Below are 27,647 nucleotides of genomic sequence, written 5' to 3' on the forward strand. Positions count from 1 at the left end.
AAGAACCTGTGAGGAGCAACTAATATATGGGCAAAAAACCCTCAAAGTATGGGTAAAAACCGCGTGGATCATTCAAACAAAAAAAATAGCTCAACGACTATAATCAAATTTGTGCTATATGCAAATGTGATTACTCTCAACGACTATGGGTAAAAATAGCTTTGCTTTCATATTCATTTTCAAGAAGCTATATCAACCAAACCTTGGAAGTGGCTCATAAAATTTGGAGAATAGTTTTTGTTTAACATGAGTACTCAATACCGTTAGGAAATAATAAGCGTTTGTAATGGATAGTGTCTGCTACGAATGTTGACTTCTTTCAATTGTTTCTTCATTCAATTTTTCTTATGAAATTTCCCAAAGAAAATTGAATATATTGTTATGTAAACGAGTCAATGTTAACAATTTCATGTTAGAATGAGAAACCAATTCAACATTGAATGAACAAGTTGATGGTGAGAACATTCTTGTTGAATTATGGTCACTATTGACCAGTGTTGTTAAATAGAGGTTAATAGCCGCTATATAGCCTGGCGAAATTTAAAGAAATTGCCATTGTTCTACGATACACTAGTTAGTACAAAATATTGTCGAATAGCGGTGCTATAACATTGTTATTGTATGCCTGAATAACAATTTTCAATTCAATTCACAGTTAAATTTTGAATTGATTATTCGGACTTTAGTTGATTTTGGAATTTTCAAGTTAATTGCTTCAAAAGGTAGAAAAACGAGAATAAATAATTAACGTTACTGGTAAATCTGGCATGATATCTGTTAGTCTGACTGATTCTCTGTGCAATAAAAACTTGGTTCAAGTAAAATATTCAAGAGACTATGAACCCTTTACCATGGTCGGATTGGAACTCATACCAATAGTTGGGGCTGTTTTAACTAGCCAGGTTGTGAGAACAGCGAATATAGCAATTGATGTTCTTATCGACAAAGAAAGTTTTCTGCCCTTTCAAGACACCTTCTTGATATTGCACTGGTCCTAAAGGAATTGCAGCTTCAGAAATTGAATGAGTCACTAGCTGCAAGGGTCGTTCTGGAGTCTCTTCAATCAGATGTAAAAAGGCAAGTAATTTGATCGAGAAGTACTGGCCGTTTTTACTTACTTATGAAGTGTTGTCGAGAATTTCTAATCAAGTCAACAGACTACAGAGCGAGATGCAAAGGGTCGAGTTTGAGGCTTCACATCTCAGCTTGACATTGTTGATAAATTGAATCATGGAATAAAAAATTAGACCAGGCTTTTGCGAACGATATGCTTGAAGAGATAGCAAGGGCAGTTGGGGTGCCAGTGGAGCATTCAGGGATCAGCAAAGAGGTAACCAGCATTAGGTGGCAAAAATAAGAAGCTGCCAACATGAAAGAAAGATCAAGTTATATTTTTGGAGCAGATCATTTTGCTACTCTTTCGAGCTGATACTGCAAGGGATTATGAAGTTGAGAAGCAATACTTTAAAAGGGTTCAGGTAATAGAGCGATATGGTTCGATGGAAAAAATATATTCCTCCACTTAATTCTTGTTAGCGGCCAACTCTCGGGTGGGATTTAGTCCCACATCGGATAGATAGGATTCTTGAGAAGAGTTTATAAAGAGGAGGAACTCCTCACCGTACAAGCCGGTTTTGTATGGATGAGTTATTCGTTACATGGTATCAGAGCCTATCGGGTCCATCGTTGGGCTTGCATCGTCATCGTCCACGCTTCAGGGGCTTGCATCGTCCACGCTTCAGGCCCGTTGGGACCGGGCTGAAGCGTGAGGGGGTGTGTTAGCGGCCAACTCTCAGGTGGGATTTAGTCCCACGGGACTTAGTCCCACATCGGATAGATAGGATTCTTGAGAAGAATTTATAAAGAGGAGGCACTCCTCACCATACATGTAGATCTTGTCAGTCTTTGCACTGGTACTACTTGTGAGAGATCTGCCGTCGAAGTTTGGTTTGAGGATGGAAAAATTTATAAAGAGGAGGCACTCCTCACCATACATGTAGATCTTGTCAGTCTTTGCACTGGTACTACTTGCGAGAGATCTGCCGTCGAAGTTTGGTTTGAGGATGGAAACTTAACTGACCCCAAAACATAAGAGGTTCTTGAAGATACTACCTTAAGGTCGAACATTCAATTAAGAAAATCTATAGTAGAGTTGAGAGGATTCTTGAGATCGGATAGATAGGATTCTTGAGAAGAATTTATAAAGAGGAGGCACTCCTCACCATACATGTAGATCTTGTCAGTCTTTGCACTGGTACTACTTGTGAGAGATCTGCCGTCGAAGTTTGGTTTGAGGATGGAAAAATTTATAAAGAGGAGGCACTCCTCACCATACATGTAGATCTTGTCAGTCTTTGCACTGGTACTACTTGCGAGAGATCTGCCCTCGAAGTTTGGTTTGAGGATGGAAACTTAACTGACCCCAAAACATAAGAAGTTCTTGAAGATACTACCTTAAGGTCGAACATTCAATTAAGAAAATCTATAGTAGAGTTGAGAGGATTCTTGAGATCGGATAGATAGGATTCTTAAGAAGAATTTATAAAGAGGAGGCACTCCTCACCATACATGTAGATCTTGTCAGTCTTTGCACTGGTACTACTTGTGAGAGATCTGCCGTCAAAGTTTGGTTTGAGGATGGAAAAATTTATAAAGAGGAGGCACTCCTCACCATACATGTAGATCTTGTCAGTCTTTGCGCTGGTACTACTTGCGAGAGATCTGCCGTCGAAGTTTGGTTTGAGGATGGAAACTTAACTGACCCCAAAACATAAGAGGTTCTTGAAGATACTACCTTAAGGTCGAACATTCAATTAAGAAAATCTATAGTAGAGTTGAGAGAACTTAATTCATCGGGTGGGATTTAGTCCCACGGGATTTAGTCCCACATCGGATAGATAGGATTCTTGAGATCGGATAGATAGGATTCTTGAGAAGAATTTATAAAGAGGAGGCACTCCTCACCATACATGTAGATCTTGTCAGTCTTTGCACTGGTACTACTTGTGAGAGATCTGCCGTCGAAGTTTGGTTTGAGGATGGAAAAATTTATAAAGAGGAGGCACTCCTCACCATACATGTAGATCTTGCCAGTCTTTGCACTGGTACTACTTGCGAGAGATCTGCCGTCGAAGTTTGGTTTGAGGATGGAAACTTAACTGACCCCAAAACATAAGAGGTTCTTGAAGATACTACCTTAAGGTCGAACATTCAATTAAGAAAATCTATAGTAGAGTTGAGAGAACTTAATTCATCGGGTGGGATTTAGTCCCACGGGATTTAGTCCCACATCGGATAGATAGGATTCTTGAGATCGGATAGATAGGATTCTTGAGAAGAATTTATAAAGAGGAGGCACTCCTCACCATACATGTAGATCTTGTCAGTCTTTGCACTGGTACTACTTGTGAGAGATCTGCCGTCGAAGTTTGGTTTGAGGATGGAAAAATTTATAAAGAGGAGGCACTCCTCACCATACATGTAGATCTTGTCAGTCTTTGCACTGGTACTACTTGCGAGAGATCTGCCCTCGAAGTTTGGTTTGAGGATGGAAACTTAACTGACCCCAAAACATAAGAGGTTCTTGAAGATACTACCTTAAGGTCGAACATTCAATTAAGAAAATCTATAGTAGAGTTGAGAGGATTCTTGAGATCGGATAGATAGGATTCTTGAGAAGAATTTATAAAGAGGAGGCACTCCTCACCATACATGTAGATCTTGTCAGTCTTTGCACTGGTACTACTTGTGAGAGATCTGCCGTCAAAGTTTGGTTTGAGGATGGAAAAATTTATAAAGAGGAGGCACTCCTCACCATACATGTAGATCTTGTCAGTCTTTGCGCTGGTACTACTTGCGAGAGATCTGCCGTCGAAGTTTGGTTTGAGGATGGAAACTTAACTGACCCCAAAACATAAGAGGTTCTTGAAGATACTACCTTAAGGTCGAACATTCAATTAAGAAAATCTATAGTAGAGTTGAGAGAACTTAATTCATCGGGTGGGATTTAGTCCCACGGGATTTAGTCCCACATCGGATAGATAGGATTCTTGAGATCGGATAGATAGGATTCTTGAGAAGAATTTATAAAGAGGAGGCACTCCTCACCATACATGTAGATCTTGTCAGTCTTTGCACTGGTACTACTTGTGAGAGATCTGCCGTCGAAGTTTGGTTTGAGGATGGAAAAATTTATAAAGAGGAGGCACTCCTCACCATACATGTAGATCTTGCCAGTCTTTGCACTGGTACTACTTGCGAGAGATCTGCCGTCGAAGTTTGGTTTGAGGATGGAAACTTAACTGACCCCAAAACATAAGAGGTTCTTGAAGATACTACCTTAAGGTCGAACATTCAATTAAGAAAATCTATAGTAGAGTTGAGAGAACTTAATTCATCGGGTGGGATTTAGTCCCACGGGATTTAGTCCCACATCGGATAGATAGGATTCTTGAGATCGGATAGATAGGATTCTTGAGAAGAATTTATAAAGAGGAGGCACTCCTCACCATACATGTAGATCTTGTCAGTCTTTGCACTGGTACTACTTGTGAGAGATCTGCCGTCGAAGTTTGGTTTGAGGATGGAAAAATTTATAAAGAGGAGGCACTCCTCACCATACATGTAGATCTTGTCAGTCTTTGCGCTGGTACTACTTGCGAGAGATCTGCCGTCGAAGTTTGGTTTGAGGATGGAAACTTAACTGACCCCAAAACATAAGAGGTTCTTGAAGATACTACCTTAAGGTCGAACATTCAATTAAGAAAATCTATAGTAGAGTTGAGAGAACTTAATTCATCGGGTGGGATTTAGTCCCACGGGATTTAGTCCCACATCGGATAGATAGGATTCTTGAGATCGGATAGATAGGATTCTTGAGAAGAATTTATAAAGAGGAGGCACTCCTCACCATACATGTAGATCTTGTCAGTCTTTGCACTGGTACTACTTGTGAGAGATCTGCCGTCGAAGTTTGGTTTTAGGATGGAAAAATTTATAAAGAGGAGGCACTCCTCACCATACATGTAGATCTTGCCAGTCTTTGCACTGGTACTACTTGCGAGAGATCTGCCGTCGAAGTTTGGTTTGAGGATGGAAACTTAACTGACCCCAAAACATAAGAGGTTCTTGAAGATACTACCTTAAGGTCGAACATTCAATTAAGAAAATCTATAGTAGAGTTGAGAGAACTTAATTCATGCTTTAGAATAAAGTCTATGAGGGAAAACTTATTATCCAATTCTGACTTGTTGAAAAAGTCCTTGAGCCAGATTCAGGCTCTCATAAGAGTTCTTGGATAGGCAAATGTTAATAATTATTTGTTATATTAGTATTGTCTCCTTTACCGGGGTTCAAATCCTGGTCCTTTAACTCCATAAACTCTATCAACCCTTAGTTCAAAACAGTTTGATCTTTTGATCTTTGGGTTCAAAAGTGAAAACATTCTTGAAACTGAGGGACCAAAATATAGCAGTTTATGATTTAGAGGAATGAATAGAAAGCACTTGGGCAGAAAATTCTCGATCATAATATTTGTAAGGAGTTATCAGTTGTTCATTTTAGTTCATTGCCTCCATGGTACCAATTTTTATGTTGAGGCTGCTCTCATTTTGTTCATAGATGCGAAGTATACCAGTTTTACCATTGATATACATCTATTCATGAATTTAAATTTTTTATTTATATAGCTGCAATCATGAATACCAATTTAAACTCAACATTTGCATAATAATTTATAGGAAAAAGTGGTAGAATCTCAAGGATGGGGTGACATTATTTCCTGCTCACATAATGATTATAGAATTTTAAAGGAAGAATTGATTAGCTATATGAGTTGCTTCAAGATCGATCTGGATGGTAATAAAAGTTACTGCAGAAGGCTTTCTGAGCATCCAAGCACAGTTATTTTTCTTGCTACCCTTCTAAAGTGACCTGTAAGCATTTCAACTGGGATTTCCAAAAAGATTTCGATGGAGCTTTTTGAAATAAATGAGGAAAATGTTTTTTGTTGCCGTTAAGTTTGGTTGCTATAAAGCACTAGTTGATTGCATGATTCAACGTAGCAAGACATTCTATTTTAGTTCAACCTTTGTCTGCTACGTGTGTTGATTCATGGCGATGTTCATATAAATTCTGATTTTCATGGTACATTAGATTTCTCTTATTGGTGTACTACTATGCACCAAATAAAGAATGTCAATGGCTTAAGCCGTAATTAATTTGGATTTGTATGAATCAAACTCGAAACTCCTTGGTGAGCAAGAAGTTATACCTCCTCTGCTAGAAATGCTAATTGTCATTATCAGCCTCGGTCAAACCAGCTGGTGTTCATGCCAATAAGGGACTTATTGCTGCATATGGCGGGGTCCCACTAGTTCCAGATTTAATGTTCTCTTGCAGGACACGGGTGTTCATTACCAATAAGTGCTATGAAATCCTTGAGAATATTTCTTCTTGTTCTAGATTTAATGTTCTCTCGCAGGACGCGGGCGTTCATTACCATTAAATACTACAAAATCTTTGACATTCTTCTTGTTCTAGATTTAACATTCTCTCAGGACATGGGCATTTCATTAACATTAAATGCTTTGAAATACTTGAAAATCTTTCTTCTGATGATGGAATTGATTTCTGTAACATTATCAACAATTTGATAGCTCGGCAGCATCTTCCTAACGCATCCCACTACTTCCGTATGCCAGCATTGTGCGCTCATCTTGGCATTCGCAAGATTGAGACAGGTTTAGTTAAGAAGGCAGTACTGGCAGCAAATGTTGTATCGCTAATTCTTCCCCTTCTTAATGACTCTGACTCAGAAATCAGGGAAACTGCTATAAGTCTTCTCTTTCTTTTCTCGCAATACGAACCAGAAGGATTTGTTGAATACCTCTTCTGGCCTAGAAGACTTGAAGCTTTAGTCGGGTATCTTGAGAATGATGAAAATAATGATGTACAAGTGGCTCCTGCTTTTACTAGCTAACCTTCCGAAATCCGAATGAAAACTCACTGTGCAATAATAGACTTGGATGGCCTTGATGCAATCATAAACATTTTGAAAAATGGTACTATGGAAACAAAAGAAAAAGCTCGCAGTGCACTCTTCAGGTTCACAGATCCCACAAATATCGAGTCACAGCGCGATTTAGTTAAACGGGGAATATATTTTTTCTTAGTATGTTTTCTCAATACTGGTTCAGTGACAGCAAAGGCAAGAGCAGCAGCATTCATTGGTGATCTTTCCATGAGCATTCCAAAGTTCACAATTGTTTCAGAAATTATCGGTTTTCAGAATCTACGACTATGAGTAATAAGTTAGAACATAACTTGTTTCAAAATTTTCTACACTTATACTACTTTTTAATCTTTTAGTATTTGCCAATTAACCTTGTTATCTCATATCTGGTTTCACTTTATTTCTATATCCTAGATGTTGGCCAAAAGACCTATTGTTCTATATCAAGTCCCTCTTGAAGTTCATATATATACGAGAAAACAGTGTTTCACATTGTTTCAAAACAACTTAAGAGTGTATTTCCTGTACTTTATTTAAAGAGAGACAAAAAACTATTTTGCATTTATAATTAGATTTCCAAACTTCTTAATCTATTAAGTCATTAGATAACAAAAAATGATGATTGAACAAGAAATTCAATCAAACAGAAGTAGAAAAGAACGAGAATCAAGAATCAAAGTGTGAAATTGAGAAGATTTCACAAGAAATCAGAGAAGAATGATCAATGAAGAGAGCATAGCGGAAGAAAAACGGTTACAAACCGTTATGGATCGTAACAAACTCTCCCTCTTTGGAAAGAGCTCTCATACCATATTAGGAAACCAAGTAAAATGAATAGAAATGAATTGTTATTGTTGATTGTGAGATTACAGCTGATATATATACAAGTATCTAAGTGTAGGATAAGCTATTATGTACAAATGTGAGATTACAGCTGATATATATACAAGTATCTAAGTGTAGGATAAGCTATTATGTACAAACACTAGAGAATAGAAACCCTAATCTCTGTTACTTGCGCAGCAAGTAATAACTATCTAAGTGATATTATTATCATTAATATCACTGTGTAATAGTGGCACATGTTCTTCTCATACATTGAAAATTTATTTCAATCTCAAATTTAATGTTGTGTGACTGTTGTCAAACTATGTTGTAATGTATGTCGTCTTTAGCGTGGGATCAAGCTTCAACTTACGGTGCAAGATATGGATCCATGAGAGTAATTACAAATGGAACATTGATCGTAAAAGTTTTTTTTTTTCCTCTATTTTCGATTCACAAGCGGGAAAGAGAATGTAATTCAAACTTACAAATGTAGTATCGAGAAATACAGTAATTACTTTTTTTTTAAGATATTCTCCCTGGCAAGATAGTTACCTCAAACCCTTTAATGTTTGATACTGATATTAATAACTACATGAAAAATTTATCCTAAAAAGACTCTTCCTTTAATTTTCAATGTAGTTTTAATTAGATTTTTTTTGTTGCCAATTGTATGATTTTTTAAATGGGTTAAATATAGTTTTGGTTTCTATAAATATATTAACTTTCTGTTTTAGTTCCTCTAAAATTTTCCTTTGATTTTTGTCGTCAAAAATTTTTTTCACCACTTTTGGTCTATATTTTTAAGGCAACTCATGTGAAACCTTAATATTTTTGAATGGAATTTTGCATAAATGTGTAGAATATTATAAGAATCTCTCACAATAAAATTAGAATTTTTTAAGAATACATGAATTAAATATAAATTTTTAAGCGCCAAAAACATAAAAGTTCATCTTTTTTTCCGTGTTTTGTTAAAAAATTCTATTTTATTTTTTGAAGAGATTCTTAAAATATTCTAAACATTTATGCAAAATTTCATTCAAAAATGTGAAGTCTACACATGAATTGTCTTAAAATGAGGGACCAAAAGTGGTGATGGAATACTTTTGGGGTTCTAAAAGTCGAAGAAATTTTTTAGAGTGACTAAAACGAAAAGTAAAATATTTACAGAGACCAAAATCATATTTGACCCTTAATAAATGAATACTAGATGCATCACTCATAAATTAGGGACTTAAGTTAAGTAAAGTCGAAAAATCATGAATTTTGAGACTTAAGTCCCGATTTTCACAGTAAAGGGAGTATACAACCAAAGTTAATTAGAAACTAGAGTAGTAATCTAACAACTAGTTAGAGGGTGGGTTGTTGTTGGAAAGTATTGCTTATCATTAAGCCAAAATTTAATTTTGATAGATAAGTCATGCGAGACTTTTCATATAATCTACTATATATAATACAGTATGAAGCTTAGCCAAGTTCAATGTTAAATTGGTGAGACAAGATGGTAGATAAAGTCAGCAATAACAAGCAACCAAGTCCCTTATAAGTAAGGCATTCTAGTTAGCCAAGTGGAAAGCTATGCAGTAACATTTACACAAAGAGCAAGCATTTAAGTATGGATACAATAATGACATTTAGTAACACTTGAAAATTGTAACTAAATCAGAAAAATTGTTACTAATTAAATTTAGTAACACTTGAACAATTGTTACGTAAAGCCCGTGCTACTAAAGAATTTAAGTATCGATACATCAAAACAGTTTCACTAGCCACTGTAATAACCCTACTGAATAAAAACATTCATAACAATTCTAAGCAAAATAACGATATAATTTTCTGTCACTGTTATCTCTCTCCAAAAACTCCCTCTCAATTAGAGACTCAATCCGTTTCTTTACCTCCGTTGGATTTGCAAGGAATCGAGACTGCAACTGCTTTGTTACTTCAGCTACAAGATTCTTGTGTTCCAGTTGCTTCCTAGATTTCATGATCCTCACTATTGAAGCCTCAATCTGCGGCCTCCGCTCCTCCTCAATTCTTTGTTGAGTTTTCAGTCTCTCCAGTTCAGGTTCCGTTTCAGCAACTACATTTCCTATTTTTACCTTATACAATTTGCTACTGAACTTGTCATTAACAAAGAATGCATCAATCTCACTAACATATTTATTCATAGGCTCCTTCTTTAGAACATCTCTACCCTTAACCAATGCCAAAGATTTCAGGCACATCTTCAAATCTGAAGCTGGAATCTCAGTTGCTTGCTCAATTTCCTTGTAGCTCAATCTATCAGCATTATTAAAGAGCATGAGTACACACATTTGATAGGTCGAAACAATTAACTCATGTTTCTGACCATTCTCAAAAGTTGCTTTTATGGCTGCTGTGCCCATATTAGTTTGCCACGACAATTTCCTGTCGGTATAGTTGCTGAGGTAATATAACAGAAATTTCTCGCAAAGTACTGACATTTCAGTCGGAATGTTACATGTTACTCTAGTTTGAGCTGGCCAAGACCCTGTTGTTAGAACCTGCACAGTAAGTGTAGCACCATCGGCATCACCTAACTCAGGGTGGCTGGCATAAAAGCTCTTCATCGGGTCTAAAGATGTTTTCATGTCTGTAAACATGCGCTCTAATTTTGCGGTAAATTGGTATCCACATTCTGTCTTCAGCTTAACTATGAGACTCCTCTCGGCATCATGAGAAACTGTTTTTCCAGACAAAAGCCGCTTTGCAAGGTGCTGTTTGTAATACTTCTCAAACACATCTTTTTCCTGCAAATAACGGAATAAAACCATAACCTTGTTAAGAGTAATCTCTACAACATCCTCACTAATTCCCTTTAGACCATTTTGAAGCTTATCATCTAAAAATAGTGAAATGTACTTTGGAGAACGAGGATTCAAGTTAATGAAAAATTCAAATGAGGAATTCAAATCTTTCTTTAACAACTTGTCATTACTAAATGCCAAATTTATAATCCTGTCGAATTTATCTTTCTCATCTAAAAGCCTCTGCACAAATTCAACCGGATTCTTCAACCTTTCTGGATCAGTAACAAGCTGCTTACCGTAGTCTCTAATGTATGAAGTCATCACTTCTCGTATTTGCGAGAGACCACCGTTGACACGACGGAACAAGTTATACATTCTACTCAAATCTTCATACTTATCATAACCAATCATGTTTACTAACCCAGAGTTCTCCATATGGATTAATCTAAGCATTTGATTTTCGATCATCTCCTTCTCCACCACAGTAGTAATCTTCTTTTCAGTGCTAGGGTCCAAGTAGTGGCTCACTATATCAATAAATTTCAATTGCATCTCAGCCTTCTTGAGATAATCCCCACAATCACAGCACTCAATAAATTCCTGTGATTCATCCCGGTAGAATGCGGGATTCTCAAATTCTTGCAGATAAACAGAAGGACCTAAATCCATTAGCATATTCGTTATATTTCTAATCAGTTTTCTACCAACAACTTCCTCAGCATAGTCCTTGCATACTAATTCCAAAAGCATATTCGACAATCGAGTCCTTATCTGGTTTGAATAAATAACATTTTCGCTCCACAGATTCAGACCATTACTAAATGCCATATTTATAATCCTGCTGAATTTATCTTTCTCATCTAAGAGCCTTTTCACAAATTCAACCGGATTCTTCAACCTTTCTGGATCAGTAACAAGCTGCTTACCGTAGTCTCTAATGTATGAAGTCATCACTTCTTGTATTTGCGAGAGACCACCGTTGACACGACGGAACAAGTTAAACATTCTACTCAAATCTTCATACTTTTCATCACCAATCATGTTTGCTAACCCAGAGTTCTCCATATGGATTAATCTAAGCATGTGATTTTCAATCATCTCCTTCTCCACCACAGTAGTAATCTTCTTTTCAATGCTAGGGTCCAAGTAGTGGCTCTTTCTTTCAATAAATTTCAAGCGCATCTCAGCCTTCTTGAGATAATCCCCACAATCACAGCACTCAATAAATTTCTGTGATTCAGCCCGGTAGAACTCAGCTGTAACTTGCAGAAAATGATTCTCAAATTCTTGCACATAAACGGAAGGACCTAAATCCATTAGCATATTTGTTATATTTCTAATCAGTTTTCTATTTACAACTTTCCCAGCATTGACCTTACATATTAATTCCAAAAGCGTATCCGACAATCGAGTCCTTATCTTGTTTGAATTAATAACATTTTCACTCCAAAGGTTCATACCAAGTTCATAAACAGGTGTCTTGTTGGTCATTGGGATATAAGTCCTATCCGCGTACATTAGAATATCTCTAATCTTTAGTAATGCCGTGTTGTGATCATTCCATTTTCTGTTTAATTCTTTTAGAAAGGACCTTCTTTGAGTGGTTGCAACAGATGTAGCCATCTCTTTGAGATGAGAAGTCATGGTGGCAACCAGCCCAGAGTATAGCTTCTCCCCAAAATTGTGAATAATCATATTGCAAGCATTTCTGAATCCACAAAATATAGACAATAAAATATTAGAAACATGAAATTTGTGGCTCGTATGGAATTATGGAAAGGTGAAAAAAATACAAAGTTCATTTACGTAAACAAATCCGCGAAAAGGATTCATTATTTCAGATTTTACCAACAAATAAATAAGGGTGAGGACAATACGGAAACATCATCATCATTACCATAGGAATACAAACTTAAATCCTAATACTTAATTATGAAAATAAGCTAACAACAACCATAGACATATCATCATCATTACCAACTTGATCATTTAAAAAACCCTAAATCCAATGATAACTACTGCAACTACATATCTTAAAAGACAAGCACAGTGAACACAAATAAGAATGATGAGAAAGAACCTGTAAAGCTCTTCAAAATTGAGAATATTCCTAGCGTTGTGATTGTATATCCGACGAATTGCATGTTCCAGAGTGTTCCAAGCCTTGTCACCATATTCAGCACTCATGTCCTTGGAAGCCTCTATCGGAACATCCTTCTTCTTCTTGATGTTATTCTTCTTCTTGTTCTTGTTACTCATCTTCTATTTCTAAATACAACTCTCTCTTGAACGTTGCTTTGCGTTTCTTTTTATCGTTTTTGCAAGGTATGACCTACTTTGAAAACAATAAGGTTGGAACAGTCAATGCTAGGTTAAATTAGTCTCTGCAAGGTATGACCTAATTTCAAAACATGTTTTTCCTTGACACAAAGCAAACGTATTTGTTTAAATTAGGGTTGTGAATAGTTGGGCCGAATTATGGTTTGCTAAACTTTAAATTTAAGGTCTAGGTTTGATATGTAATCTATCATAAATTTATTTATTTATTACTAGACCGCCGACATGTGCGACGCACAATATCAACACTAAAATCAATATATTACCGAATTATGGTTTGCTAAACTTTAAATTTAAGGTCTAGGTTTGATATGTAATCTATCATAAATTTATTTATTTATTACTAGACCGCCGACATGTGCGACGCACAATATCAACACTAAAATCAATATATTAACAATTGAAAAAAATTTACATTATCTACATCAGCCAAATTCAAAGAGACTTTTAAAAAAATGGAATATGTTTCAAACTCACATCCCATAGACCAATGTCGACCGAAAATTGAATGGAGAATGTTATGTCACCGCACTTTTTGAGTTTATAGATATTTAACAATAAGAAATATTGAAGATTAATACGGTAGCGTCACTGTACATCGAATGTATACGCTCTGACATCACAATCTTTATTTTTTCCAAGGAGGCATAACATCCCGACTTTTATATATAGATATTTTTTATTTGATTAATTCTACCGTAGTAGCCCACATAAAATCCACATTAAAAATGGTATACTCAAATATAAGTGTAACCTTCCCTACTTGATTTGGAACTATCCAATTGAATTTGAGCTATTATATATAAGTAAAAACAATTAATGTTGGGAGTGTATTGCCAACTGAAACTGCAAATTGAAGTAGAATGTTTTGTTTTTAATACTAATATTTCATTCTTAAGCAATTGAATATATCCATTTAATCAATTCAATGTTATTGTCCCTCCATTATTGAAACGTTTGTTTTCATTCTTTACCTTATGGACATGACGAGCTCAATATGATTTTATTGTGAGTGGGAGGACAAAATTGGAATTAAGTTGTAAAAATAAAGGAAAATAGACAAATTGAGTATTAGGGTTAGGGAATAGGGTTTGGAGACTTGTAGGAAAAGAAACTGCTATGTGGTAATCAAAAGAGAAAATAAGAATGAAAAGGAACCGTTATGTGGTAATTGAAAGAAAAATAATAATGAAAAGGAACTGCTATAAAAAAAAATTGCAATGGCGTTAGTGACTTAAAAAAAAGATGAACTTTCTGATTCAATTCCTTGCAGACCTTTTTTTTTCCATAAAAATCAATGAGGTCCGCCAAAAAGGTTGGGGTTATGGTTATTAGGTTCAACTGCGCATGATGGTGAGAAATGATTTAGGGATCGTGAGATTGAAAGACATAGGACCCAAGATTTGTGTTGAATACATAACATTGAAGCAATCACATGTCATCAAAAAGATCAGTGCCCTAGTGGTAAGAGTTGTGAATTGGAAGCATGTGGTAAAGAAAAAATAATAATGAAAAGGAACTGCTATAAATAAAAAGAAATTGCAATGACGTTTGTGTAGTGACTTTTTAAAAAAATGAAATTTTCGTGTGCCACCTGATTTTTTTCTCATAAAAGGAGGGGAAAAAGTAGGGTTTAGGGATGAAATTGGATTAGGTTGTAAAAATAAGAGTAAAATAGATAATTTGAGTATTCGGGTTAGAGAATAGGGTTTGGAGACTTAGTGTGATTTAGATATATAGATTTGAAGGAAGGATATCACAAATTTATTTTTAGTTATGAAAAAAAAATGTATGAAAACAAACAACAAGTCGATTTTTTTATTTTTTTTGTTAAGATTAGACAGAACTCCTATAAAATAGTCGGTCCTAGTTTTTAGTGAGAGAAACTCCAACTTCTTTCTAAGTTCTCTTTCATTCATCGAGGAGGGATGATTTTAGGTCATTTTTTGACATATAATTATCCCTCTGCATCTTTTTTCCCCTTTATTTCTATCTAAAAGTGATTTTCACATATATCAAGTGACCGTACCTGGTCAGAAGGTGACTTCCGGTGCTTTTAATGCGGTGGTTGTGACAGTGGTGGAATACGTTAGAACGCTTCTTGGAGCGGATGGGGGGTGTGTACTTGTAGGCACTCCGACGCTTAAGTCAGTAGAGATCAGAGAGTGAGGGTTTTAGAGGAAGAAAGAGTTCTACCTTGGGGACTGCATTGAGTCCCCTATTTATAGAGGTGGAGGTCTGCAGAGCCGTTGAGGAGGCACACCTGGCTCTGGGGGTTACAAAATCGTGGGAAGTGTAACCGCCAGAGAGTTTATTACGGGAACGTGCAAAATGTGCAAAGAGACGTTGGGGGTTCGTTTGAACCAGTCTCGTTTGCTTCGTGCAGCCCCCTCGCGGAGAGAGGGTGTGTTGCGGGCAATAATGCTAAACGTGGAGTTTGGGCTTTGAAAGATATTGGGCCTAAGTTAATAGGCCAAGTACCCTTTTGGCCGGTCCAGAACAGTAGCCCTCCAAGTCGTTGCTCTTTATGAAGAGTGATGACTTAAGTATAGGCGTTCTGCTCTTTCGAAGCCGAACCCAAGGGAAAGTTTATTGACATGTGTCCCCTTGTTCGAGGATGAAAAGGACCTTGTTTTGCCGAGTTTTACGCATACTCCTGGTTTGGGCGGTCGTTTGCGAGGTTGGTTGAGAGTGCTAGAAGAATAGGTCGAGTGGGTTCACCTACCTCAAAGCACTGTTCTCCCCCTAACGAGATGAGTTCGCATGTATGTGGAGTTGAATTCGGTATTTGCGTGCCCGGCTGTACAAGGTCAGGTAGGAAGATTCCCTCGCCAGGAAGTTTGGTCGGATGTCATTCCGCATTTAATGCCAATGTCTCGAGGGAGAGGCTGAAGGGACGTGACCTTTGGTTTCTGAGTGACACGTGTGAAAGCTATTAGTAATACTTGAGTGCCTATAGTTTCCAGCGTGTTCTCGGTTTGAATTCCCGAGGTGTCATCATCACCGTTGATTGAATCCTAACGTTTGGAGAACAGTAGTGAAGGATCAGGGCCCTTGGATGGACAGGTTTGATTGAATCTGTACCGTAGAAGCCATGTTTTAGAGGAAGAGTCGCGAGTGAAGGGATGCACCGGATAGACTTCGTGACTTTTGGGTGGTTTGTGAAACGAGTATAAATAGTTCCACTGTTGTTTGGAATATCACTACATTTCAAATTCCTCAGAGACTTATAGATTTTCCACGGTTTCCAAAAGCAAAGTTCTTCCAATTTTTCGTCTTTCAATCGCAACTACAACCCCTTCCTCTTCACAGGTAAAGTTCTGATGACTTATCTCTTTGCTTCTGCATTTTTAGTTTCTGTCTTTTTTTAGAAACTGTAGGAGTGCATGCTTCTAGGGTAGAAGTAGTTTGACTCGGTGGTTTCCGCCGTTGGTTTAGGTGGTTTCCACCGTGCATCAAAAGATTTTGTAGATATGCTGTCTGTTTTCTATTAGTGTTTAGAAAAACATTGGCGATAGGCTTAGGTTTCTTTCATAAGCTTCAAGTCTGTTTGCTGGGGGTAGGTCTCCTCGATACGTGAGTTGAGCCTTTAGGTCCCTTTGTTTTCTTATGGTAGCGATTTGATCCCTTCCTTGCCGTGAACGACCTGATGGGTGAAGGAAGGTTGGATCTGAATGTTGCATTCACTTTTCCCTTCCTTTTTTCAGGTCTATCAAGGCAAACGAGGGAGTTTATGTGTCTGTCGTTTTGCGGCCCAGAGAGGAGCCCTTGGAAACTGAATCTGTGTTTGCCACTGATGGTGTGAACGAAGCCCCTTTTGACATCATTGGAGAAGGGAGAGATTGGGAACTAATTCTGCCGAGCACGTCCAACAGGGTGTGTTCGGAGTATGAAAATTACATCTTTCCCATGTATGAAGTGGTTTTCAAAGACATGGGTTTTCGGCTCCCTTTCTCTAATTTCCAGCGGGAAGTGCTTCGTTGGACCAAGCTGTCACCCACCCAGATTCATCCAAACTCTTACGCTTTTATGAGGGCCTTTGAGTTGTTATGCGACTATCTTCGCATCTCTGCCTCCAAAAACGTCTTTTTCTCCTTCTTCACCGTGCAACGGGGTGCGGATTGGGTTTCTTTCCAGCAGACCCAAAAGATGTTTGAGATTTTCGCCGGAAAGGTCCAGAACTTTAAGGAGTGTTTCTTTTTGATACGGCCGTCAAGTACGGCTGCTTTAGACAACCTCTTGGAAGCCACTGAAAAGGGCGAGTAGGAGCGCCGTCCTTTCTTCCACCTGTGCTGGTCTCAGGACCATTTTGCCTATGAACCGAGGGACTTCGGTCGAGCCGTCGCCAATCTGACTGACGAGGAGAAAGGCTTTCGTCAACAACTTTGGGCTTTCATCGAGTCCCTTCCACAGAGGGTTAAGACTGACCGACGGGGGAACCCTTTGATGAGTGCGGACGGGACCCCAGTAACAGAGCCCCGCCTCATCAATACTTATGAGTTGTTGACCTCTGATAATTCTGATGCCTACCTTAGTAGTTTATTTTCTTTTTGCTCTGGTCTTCTTGTTGCCTTCTTATTTGTTTCCCTTAACTGACGAAGTTTTCTTTGTCTTCGTGTTTGCAGAGAAAATGAAGAAGAACTTGGGGGCCCTCGTGAAAGCGGCGAGCCGAAAGCTGTCGGCCAAGAAGAAACGGAAAGATGTCCGATCCTTGGAGCATCTCATTGTCGGTTCTGCTCCTGGCTCTTCCTCTGGCCCTGTGGTGGATTTGGAAGGAGAAGAGCCTTCTGAGGAGCTGGTGCAGGATTCTACTAAGAGACAGAGGGTGAGGACGTCTTCTGAGGATCCAATCACGCCGATCAAGGCCGTCCCCATCCGCTCTGAGAAGGGAGGCTTCCTCCAGCTTCCGAAGGTGTGGTCTGAGCCTGAGATGTGTGGCCCTCAATCGACCTTGTTCTTGGATGATCATGTGCTGTAAATCATCCAGGATCTGGGTCCAGCTGGCCGGAGTAAGGCGATAACTGATGGGGTTATTGCCACCATGAAGGCTTTGGAAGTTGCTGCTGCCTTGAACAACACTTCGCTGGATAGTGAAGTTCGGGTTGATGCTCTGGTGCGGGAGAGGGACGCCTTGACTGCTAAGGTTGCTGCTCTTGAGGAGGATCAAAGGAGCAAGAGGTTTGTCGCTGAAGAGCGTGACTGTCAACTAGCATCATTGAAGGAGCAGTTATCTGGGGCTCAGACCGCTCTGGAGGAAGCAACTGATTCTTCCCGGAAGCTGGCGGAGGAGAATTCGTCCTTGGAGGAGGCTCTGAAGAAGGCGGACCTTCCTGGAGAGGATGAGGCGGAAGACCTTGCTGTCCTGCGGCGCGCCGACCTTGTGGACATGATTGGTGAGCTGGAAGGAAGCTTGGTGGATGTTGTCAAGCTTGGGTTCGAGCGGGCGGTGGCTCAGCTGAAGGTGGTGAACCCGGGTATCGAGCTGAACATCGAAGGAATCATCCCCTTAGCGAGGTGAGCGATGGGGTGATCACTCCGCCTCCTGATCCCGAGGAAGAAGATGGGCGTGTTGATGAAGCCCAGGCCTGATGAGGTCTTGTAATTTTCAACAACCAAACTTGTAATGACATTGTGCGCCCTTAGTGGTTTTAACACCTTTATAATATAATTGTATCATTTTTAATTACACTTGTTTGCATGATTCACTTTCAAGTATAATGTTTTGATTTCGAATGCTCGTTGTGTGAGGCTTTTTTATACTGTGTGAAGTGAATGCTCGCTGTGTGAGGCTTTTTTATACTGTGTGAAGTATCTGTTTGAGAGCGAATTATCTATCTATCTTGTGTGTTTGACAGACTGCAATAACTCGTATGATCTTAGCTGTTCAACTTGTAAACTTGTCTGCTTTTGAATTGCGAAGCTCTTAAGTTGACTGTGGTGGGATAGACTACCCCCCGCAGTCATTATTTCGACGAAGTGATTTAATGATTGGAGAGTTTAGCATGTCCGCCTGGTACTTTTACTATTTTGACTTGATGAAATCAAAGTTTTGCCTTTTTCCTCCTAGGTAGTAAGTTTACTTTGCTTGGAAAGTTCTACCTTTGCGTAGTTTTGCAAGGAAGGGCTTAGGCAGGAGTTTTCTAACTATTTACGCGGAGTATTAGTCAGAAGTATTGTACATCCAAGAAATTGTTTATCTGGATGTGTGTCCAAAGCTATGGACTTGTACAGTGGGTGAAGAAGAAAAGTGTGCTAAGTTCACCGCACTGAGGCGTGAAACACCCATCGCGAGCTGGGGTTCTACCTAACATGCTGAGCAGTAATGTCGCAGCGGTAAGCGTACATGCTGAGGAGTAAGAGAGTTTGTTGTGTAAATCCCTCTCATCCTTATTCTTTTTGGATTCGGAGTGGCACGACTTTCCTCTTCCGTTTACTTGCTCGACGGGGAGCGATGAGTTCATTGTGTAGAACTAAGTACGTACATTAGAGCAAGTTGGCGTTGGCCTCCATCTAAGTGTAGTACTTTTTGAGTTTTCATTCCAAGTTCTTGGAATTGCGTTTTGATGGAGGTCTTCGAGCCTGTAAGCTCCCGTCCCGGTCTTCATCCGGATCCTGAAGGGACTGTCCCAGTTGGCGGCGAGCTTCCCTTCTTCGGAATCTGTTTTATCTTGGTTTTCGGGTGTCAAACATTGATTACGTTTGAACCTTTTTAACCTTTGATATCTCATTTTTTCTTGGGAAGGAAAAAAATAAGCAAAACCCTCGAGAATCGAGGTCCGGGAGTTGTTTTCGCTACGGGAAGGTGTTAAGCACCCATAACGACTATAGTATCCTATAGGAACCGTCTTTACTTTCTACGCGCGCGCTTTATTTTTAAATGCTATTTGAAAAAGTAATATTTACACCTAAGAGTTTACTAAGTCAAAAATTGGAGGGAGAAGAATGTTTGATTTTTTTTATTTTATTTGAATTGAAGGAATTTTGATTCCTTGCCTACGTACCCTTTTAAGGGATCAAATCCACCGTAGTTCTCTTCCAAAAAATGTTTTTTGTTTTTGTTGGTTGATTTTAAGTTTGAAAATTGGAGTTTGAAGAATGGAGATTGAGAGGCCTCAAGGGCATAAGATTGGAAAAATGTGAGGTGGGATTAGTTATCTTGCAAAATGAAAGTCAAAGTATGATTAAAATCCATTAAAATTTGATTAAGAAAATAAAAGAGAATACAATGGGATTTTGGATCCCAAGGTTTATTATGGAAAAAAGATTTGAGTGACGTTGTTCATATTTTTTGGAAGATTGATTTTTCTAAGTGTAAACCCTAAGCATTCATCTAAACATACAATCCTAAACAGACATCTAAACATGCATATCCTAGCCATACATCTAAAGTAACCATGTGATGTGTGTGTGCATGTGTCGGTGCTTGTGTCGGTGTACATTATTAGAGTCCATAGTCCATATTACATCCTTCACCTACATACACACTACTTCCTTGCGAGAACTTAATTCCACACAAATGAATTTAAAGCAAAAGAAGTGTAAAGAATTGGGATGAGAAAGTGTGATAGAGAGTATGCTTATGATGTATGAAACATGAAACACAAGAAAATGGTTAGTAGCACATGATAATATGGAGAAAAATAAGGCAAGAAAAAATACTATAATAAAAGCATGGAATCTAACATAAAATAAACCAAAACAAGTGCAAAATATGACTAAAAATTCACCCATGGGATACAAGCATCACATAGCTCATAACTCTCATAGTCTCATGCATTTTTTAAAGGTATATATTCAGTTCTTAAAATGAGAATTAAAGCCACATGATGAGCCCTACATTTCCAAGTGAACTTAGACACATTTGCACTATTTATTTATAGCCATGACTTGCAAAGCAAACAACTAATCAAGATTCACACTCATAAAGCAAAATTATATACAAATAGTAGCTAAAATGTCACAAAATCATATGGTATGGGTCACAAACATATCAAGAAATTGGAACTAGAATCAAGCAAATTTTCACAAATTTTTAATACAAAACATCACAAAATGGCAAGAAAATCCTCACATTATTTTCTATCAATTTATAATATGCAAAAATCATCCCAAAAAACACTACAAAATTATCAAGAAATGTATATGAACCATTTTTAGAATTTTTAAAGGATTTTTAGACTAAAAATGTACAAGAAAATCACAAATTTGAACAAAAAAATAGTAAACAAATTAAAAAAAAGGCTACACATACTTTCCACAGGTTCTAATACATGAAAGTATCACAAAATGGTTAAAAAAGTTTCAAAGATTCATGGAAAATTTTATGAAATCTTTATGAGAATTTTGAGTGAAGCAGGGGGTGCAAGAATTGAAATGCAGTGCTCAAATAGCAAAAAAGAAAGCAAGGAACGAAAATCTGCCAAGGACAAGTCCAGGCCCAAGGTTATTGATGGATCTTGGACTATCCAAACACCACAGAGGCGTTGGATTGATCCAACTCCATCAAAACCCTAGATCCAAGGGCTTACAGTATGCAGCGCATGGTAACAAAGCTCAGATGCATGGAAACAAGAGATCACAGGCATACACGTGGCAAACCACAAATCAAACGGTGTAGATCAAGAAGAGAGTGAACCAAAACGAACCAGACCGGTTCAGGTGTTTATATAAACACAAACCTGCCAGTCCAGTTCATTCCTCCTTCTCTCTTCTCTCTCTACAACGTTTTAGAGAGAGAAGCTCTGCAACTTCTCTCTTCTTCTCCACCGTCTTCTCCGACGAACACTACGACCGAGGTACGGTGGCTGCCGGTGGCGCCGCCGTACCTGAACCCTTTTTCTGACAAATTTTTATGTCGTTGTGTTCGTCTTGGACTCCTCTTCATGGTTTTGACACTCGTTTTTGGAAATGAGCCTTAGATTTGAGCAGATCTAAGCCTGAAGCTTACGTTCCTAGGGTTTCAAAATTTTTCGAAATCTTTTGGAACGAAACCCTAATCTGAACTATTTTCTACTCTGATGTTGAATTCGAACTCTGATTTGAAAGATAAACGATGAATCTTCAGGATTTTAAGATTTAGGGTTTCGGTTTTCAATTTGTTCAAATCTTTTCAAGATTTTCACTTCGATTCACTGTTTACTTTTCATTACAAACCTTCGATGATGATTGTAAACGCAAACGAGAAGGTTTTTGTGTGCTTACCTGAATTTGATTTGGAGATTCGAACAGAAAGATCCACGCACGCTTCTGGTAAGTCTTGAACTGAAAATAAATCAGTTATTCTCTCTTCTTCTTCTTCACTGGTTCGGAACTTGCTTTAATTCTTCTTCTTCTCTCTCTCTTTCTTCGTGATCGTGTTTGAGTTTGTCACTGTTGGTGATGAATTCGCACCAGAATTGCGAAGAAACAAGTTCGATGATGAAGATTCAGTAATGAATCACTGAGAACTTTCGTTAATTCTTAAGAATTCGGTTGAATCTTTCGTTCTGGAAAATTAGGGATTGATGAATGTTCTTGATGATTTCTGGAAACAGTTATGATTTTGATCTTTGATTCTGGAGAGAGAATTGTGGATTCTGTTTGTGTGAGTTGGCACTTAGTGAATGGTGATTTTTTGTGCATTGATGATTTGGCTCGTATTTATAGCTGACATGTGTTATACCTTGGCCAATAGGTTGCTGACATGTGTCCCTGGACTTGTTTTGATTCGGCCTTGGACCAATTTGGACTTGAGGGCTTTTCTGCAAAAAATAGAAGTTGTGGACCAAACTGCAAATAATAAAAAAGGACTTAAAATTGAAAAATGAAAAAGACTTGAGGACTGGACTGAAAATAAAATGGAAAGTGGACTTCTTTTGCAAAAATTGACAAATTTGGGACTTGACAAGAAATTTTAAAAGTAAAAGGACCCAAAATAAAATATAAAAAGTGGACTAAAATGTAAAAAAAACTTGAGGACTAAAGTTAAAATAAAAGGACTAAAATATAATAAAAATAGAATTGGTAAAAAAAGGTTTAATTTGAAAACAACGTAAAGTGAAACCAATAAAAAAACACAAAATGGACTAAAACGAACCAATTACCTAAATGAGGTACTTTAAAGTAACCTTTCTCTGCCGAAATTTCGTGTGAAATGACCAAAATGCCCCTGGGGACTAAGACGACTAAAAAATGACTCAGATGCAATTTTAAAATGGATTTTTAACAGAAAATTAAAGCAAGAGCTTATACAAGCAAAATTAAAAGACTCAGAGATAAATTTTAGAATTTAAACAGAATTTTAACACATGAAAAGACTAAAATGCCCCTAGGGGCTACACTGACTCAAAATGACTTCAACTGCAGTTTTTAAAATGGATTTTGACATAGAATTGAAATAAAGACTTGTTCAAACCAATTGAAAAGACTCAAACAATTTTTTTTAAAGGACTAAAATGGGTTTGGATACAGGAAATGACTAAAATACCCTCTTTCATGAATTTTGCAAGTAATATTGAAATAAAATGCAGAGACAGATGTAATTGATCAGAGACAGTTCAAATGACTTAAAATGTAAGAAAAGGAGAATTGAGCTAGTATTTTTAGGTCCAAAATTAGGGTATAACAGAATCCTTCTGGTTTCGCCGGAGGACGAGGTCGCCCACTTCGAATTCTCTCCTTATGACCTTTTTGCTGTGACGAGCGGCTATTTTTTGTTTTAGCGCTGCCTCACGCAAGGTTTCCCCAATCCTGACTTCGTCGACGAATTTGAGCTCTTCACGTAGATTTGTCGTGTTGGCTGGGAAGTCAGTGCTGGCATCAGTGCGCCATGTGAGTTCAGTTAGCTCAATGGGTAAGACTACCTCTGTCTCGTACGTGAGTCGAAAAGGTGACTCGCCAGTTGTGGAGTGGGGTGTAGTTCTGTAGGCCCAAAGGACTGCGTGTAACTCCTCAGCCCATTGAGTTTTGGCTGTATCTAGCCTTCTTTGTATTCCTCGCAAAATGACCCTGTTTGCAGCCTCGGCGAGACCGTTGGCTTGAGGGTGTTCGACGGAAGTGAAGCTTTGTTTGATGCCAATATTCCTTAGGTAGTCCTAGAACCTTTGGTCCGTGAACTGTGTACCATTGTCGGATATTACTAACGCTGGTACTCCAAATCTTGCCAAGATATTTCTTTTGAAGAAGCGAAGTATGTTTTTAGCTGTGATCTTGCCCAATGGTTCAGCTTCGATCCATTTGGTTGCGTAGTCGATTGCGACTACCAGATATTTGAGTTGCCCTGCGGCTTTGGGGAATGGTCCCAAAAGGTCGATGCCCCACCATACAAAAGGCCAAGGGGAAACCAAGGATGTCAGCTCAGCGGGGGGTGCCAGGTGCATGTCCCCGTGTCGCTGGCATTTATCGCAAAGGTTCACGTAATCTTGGGTGTCTTTCAACATAGAATGCCAATAGTATCTTGCTCGTAAGACCTTTTTTGCGAGAGCTTTTGCACCAAGGTGTTGTCCGAAAATGCCGTCGTGAATGTCTGCAAGGATTTCTTGGGTCTCATTAGGTCCCAAGCACTTGATTAGTGGAGTGATGAAGCCTCTTTTGTAAAAGGTTCCCTCCACTAAAGTGAACGAGCAGACCCTTCGTTTCAACCTTGTTTTTTCTTGTGGGTCAGTTGGGAGTTCGTCATTCTCTATGTATCGAGATATGGGTCCTCTCCAATCTTCCATTCCGATGATTGCATTGATCTCCGGAGGGAGAGCTCCTCTATCCTGGATGCTTGGCTCGCTGAGAACCTCTTGTATAACTGTTTTGTTTCCGTTTGTAGTTCGTGTACTTGCGAGTTTTGAAAGAATGTCTGCCCGAGTATTTTGTTCGCGGGGAACGTGGATTAGTTTGACGTTTTCGAATTCTTTCATCTTCTCTAGTACTAACTGGACGTACTTTTGGAGGTGGTCCTCTTTTAACTGGAACTCTCCCGTGACTTGAGAAGCCACGAGTTGCGAGTCGGTAGAGATTTTCACCTTTCGAGCTCCCATGTCTTTGGCAGTTCGCAAACCAACTAAGAAGGCCTCATATTCTGCAGTGTTATTGGTAACAGGAAAATACAACGCGAGGGAAATTTCGACAACGATACCTTTGTTGTCTTCGATGATTATTCCGGATCCACTTCCCTTGGAGTTGGATGACCCATCTACGAAGACGGTCCATTCCTCGGGGTTTTCCTTAGCTGGGAAAGTCATCTCGGCGATAAAGTCGGCGAACACTTGTGCCTTCAGTGCCTTTCTGGATTCGTAATGAATGTCGAACTCGGATAACTCGAGTGACCATTTCATCATCCGACCGGCCACATCTGGGTGACCCAGGATTTGTCTGATGGGTTGTGTCATACCCCAAATTTTGACCACTTTTCTTGGTTTCTAAATTTTTATTCGTGTTTTAAGGCCGTTTAATTTTGTCGTCTCAGACGGAATTTCGGCAGAGAAGTATTTTAAAATACCTCATTTGATACCGAAAGGGACAGTTTTTAAGTTTTATTGTCGTTATTTTACTTTTATTATTTTCCCTTATTTTACTTTGGTTATTAGTATTTTTATTTTATCTTTTAAATGATTTTCGTTTTTAAATATTTTGTTTTAATTTTAATTTTCGTTTTTTATTATTATTCTGATTTACATTTTTATTATTATTATTATGTGCTCTAACTTTGTCCAAGAGTGTCTTGTGTTAGTCCTGTACAGGTGTCTTCAGCCTATTAGTCCTTTGGCCCAAGTTAACCTAATCTGTCAGTATAAATAGAAGGCCATTTATTGCATCAGGGGGATCACTGTACACAGACTGACACAACCGCTCCTTGATGAGTAATAGATTAGTATATTTTAATGCTTTATTTAGTTTAGTTTTAAATAAGATTTGATTTAATTATATTGCATTTTATTTCCTTTTAGAATATTTTACTTTAAATTGTCTTTTATTTTATTTTAGGAATGAATATATGGTGGAAGGTGCCTTGGAGCGAAAGAAAGAGGACTGGAGCAAATACAGCGCAAGAATACGAAGATACGGGACAAAAATATGTTCCCCCAAAGTCAGAAGCTTGGCACGGCCCGTGCCAACATGTGGCACGGCCGTGCCCGTCTCCAGAACTTGTTTTGCTGTTTTTCTTCGGGCCCAAGTTACCTTGTTGCAGCTTTACCATTTTATCCCTTTAGTTGCTTAGTTTCTAAGTCGATTGTAAAGCTATAAATAGAGTAGCTCTCCACCATAAACATGGACCCTTTACTTTGTTTATTTCAAGTATTATTTCAATAAAAAGTCTTTATTTTCCTTTTACTTTCTTTGCAATTTATTTTACTGTTTTTCTCTCTTCTTCCCCCATGTCTACGATGAACATGAGTGAGTAGACTTCTTCGTCTTGGGATTGTTGGGGAGTCTAATGACTCAATCCTAAACAAAACAAGCCTAAACCCTAATTTCTATGTAACCCTAATTTCTAATCTAGATTCACCGTCTTAACGTGGATTAACAATTATCAAACTGTGGAAGCGAAAGCGGAGGGTTTGATAATCGTTAATCCATCATCCCAAACATCAATTCATAAAGCGAGAGCGGAGTCTTGATGTTGGAACAAGTGAATCTAGACAATAATTGCAAAACAGTGAAATAGTCTTTGCAATTATTGAGACAAAGAGTAGTTTCAATCCTCTATGCATCTTCTAGTAATCATGTCAGCGAAATAGGCTTGGTTGCTAGAAGTAAACTCTCACCGGACTTTCATCGGAAAGGTGAGGGGCTAAGGGAAACCGGTCTTTAGAAATTAGTGTGTAAACCATGAAATTAGATGTTTAGGTCTTGTCTAGTGAAGGATTTGTCATTATGATGAACCAATGATCCCGAGGCTTTTTATTAATATTGTTTTTTACCTTCAGCAATCAAAACCCCTTTTTACTAAACTTTCTCTCCCTCTAATCATTCACTAAAGGTTAATTAAGTTGAACAACTCCCTAGCGGAACGATACTTTTACTTACTACTATTACTTCGATAGGCCGTGCACTTGCGGTTTGGCTCTATCACTCCCTATCAATGCATAAACCCTAATTTCCTTCTCTCTCTTTAATTTCTGGATCACACATCCTTTTTTTCCAAAAATCATCAAGAACATCATGAACACAACATTTCCAGTTATCTAAATTTAACATCATCCAAACTCAAATTCACACCAGATCGGACCGTTTCCGTCACAAAGGAAAACGAACAGAATCGAATTGAAGGAAGAGGAAGCAAAACTGTCACCGTTAAAGGGAAGGTTCGTCGGTCCGAAGCTCAACAACAACACACACACACCGCTTCTTTGAGTAGATCCAGATCGTGAAGAACGTGAACCAAAGCATGGCGTAGTAGCAGATTCTGAAGCGAAAAGAAGAAGAAAAAGTGATTTAAAGTTTTCCGTCGACTGATTTGGTTTCTCCGATCTAACACAAAGGTAATCTCATTTTGTTGTGTTCATGTTTGATCTTAGATCTAGAGCATTTGTGATGTGTTTTGAAGATTTCGTGATTGGATTTGAATTTAGAAGAGAAAAGGATATTAGAAACTGTAAAAAAAAATTAAGATCGGAGCATTCTTTTTGTTGTTGCTGGCGGCGCCGCCGCCCTTTGGTGGCCGGCCACCGCGCCGGCGTTGTAGTGTTCATCGGAGAAGATGACTCTGCTTGCAGAGTCTCTCTCTC

General features: G+C 38.3%; 1 protein-coding gene and 2 pseudogenes across 3 annotated transcripts; 2 read left to right on the forward strand and 1 right to left on the reverse strand.

Moving 5' to 3' along the window:
- The first annotated feature begins 851 nt into the window (after nt 1–851).
- On the forward strand, nt 852–6,108 carry LOC146953928 (uncharacterized; annotated as a pseudogene).
- A 90-nt stretch (nt 6,109–6,198) lies between these two features.
- LOC146953929 (uncharacterized) lies at nt 6,199–7,303 on the forward strand (annotated as a pseudogene).
- A 2,348-nt stretch (nt 7,304–9,651) lies between these two features.
- Nucleotides 9,652–12,873, reverse strand: LOC146953930 (cullin-3A-like). 3 transcript variants are annotated; one of them, XM_085712616.1, is made up of 3 exons: nt 12,695–12,873; nt 11,769–12,322; nt 9,652–11,141 (listed from the first exon to the last, which is right to left on the reverse strand). In XM_085712616.1, exons 1-3 carry the CDS (start codon nt 12,871–12,873, stop codon nt 9,652–9,654), a joined length of 2,223 nt encoding a protein of 740 aa, XP_085568742.1. The 3 variants fall into 3 exon arrangements, with proteins under 3 accessions (XP_085568742.1, XP_085568752.1, XP_085568763.1); XM_085712626.1 differs by having other exon boundaries at nt 9,652–11,030; nt 11,649–12,322; nt 12,695–12,801; XM_085712637.1 differs by lacking the exon at nt 12,695–12,873 and having other exon boundaries at nt 9,652–10,882; nt 11,513–12,322.
- Between the last annotated feature and the right edge of the window lie 14,774 nt (nt 12,874–27,647).

The sequence above is a fragment of the Medicago sativa genome, chromosome 1, assembly GCF_051527215.1.
Source record: "Medicago sativa cultivar Bolivia chromosome 1, Bolivia_mono, whole genome shotgun sequence".
NCBI classification, from domain to species: domain Eukaryota; kingdom Viridiplantae; phylum Streptophyta; class Magnoliopsida; order Fabales; family Fabaceae; genus Medicago; species Medicago sativa.

What these genes read in the sequence shown, in the direction of transcription:
- LOC146953930 (XM_085712616.1), bottom strand. Translation starts at nt 12,873, where the DNA reads ATGAGTAACAAGAACAAGAAGAAGAATAACATCAAGAAGAAGAAGGAT. An exon ending in AATTTTGAAGAGCTTTACAG is followed by an intron (nt 12,323 to 12,694) that starts GTTCTTTCTCAT and finishes TTGTGGATTCAG; the next exon opens with AAATGCTTGCAATATGATTA. An exon ending in GAAATTTATTGAAAGAAAGA is followed by an intron (nt 11,142 to 11,768) that starts GCCACTACTTGG and finishes TTATTGATATAG; the next exon opens with TGAGCCACTACTTGGACCCT.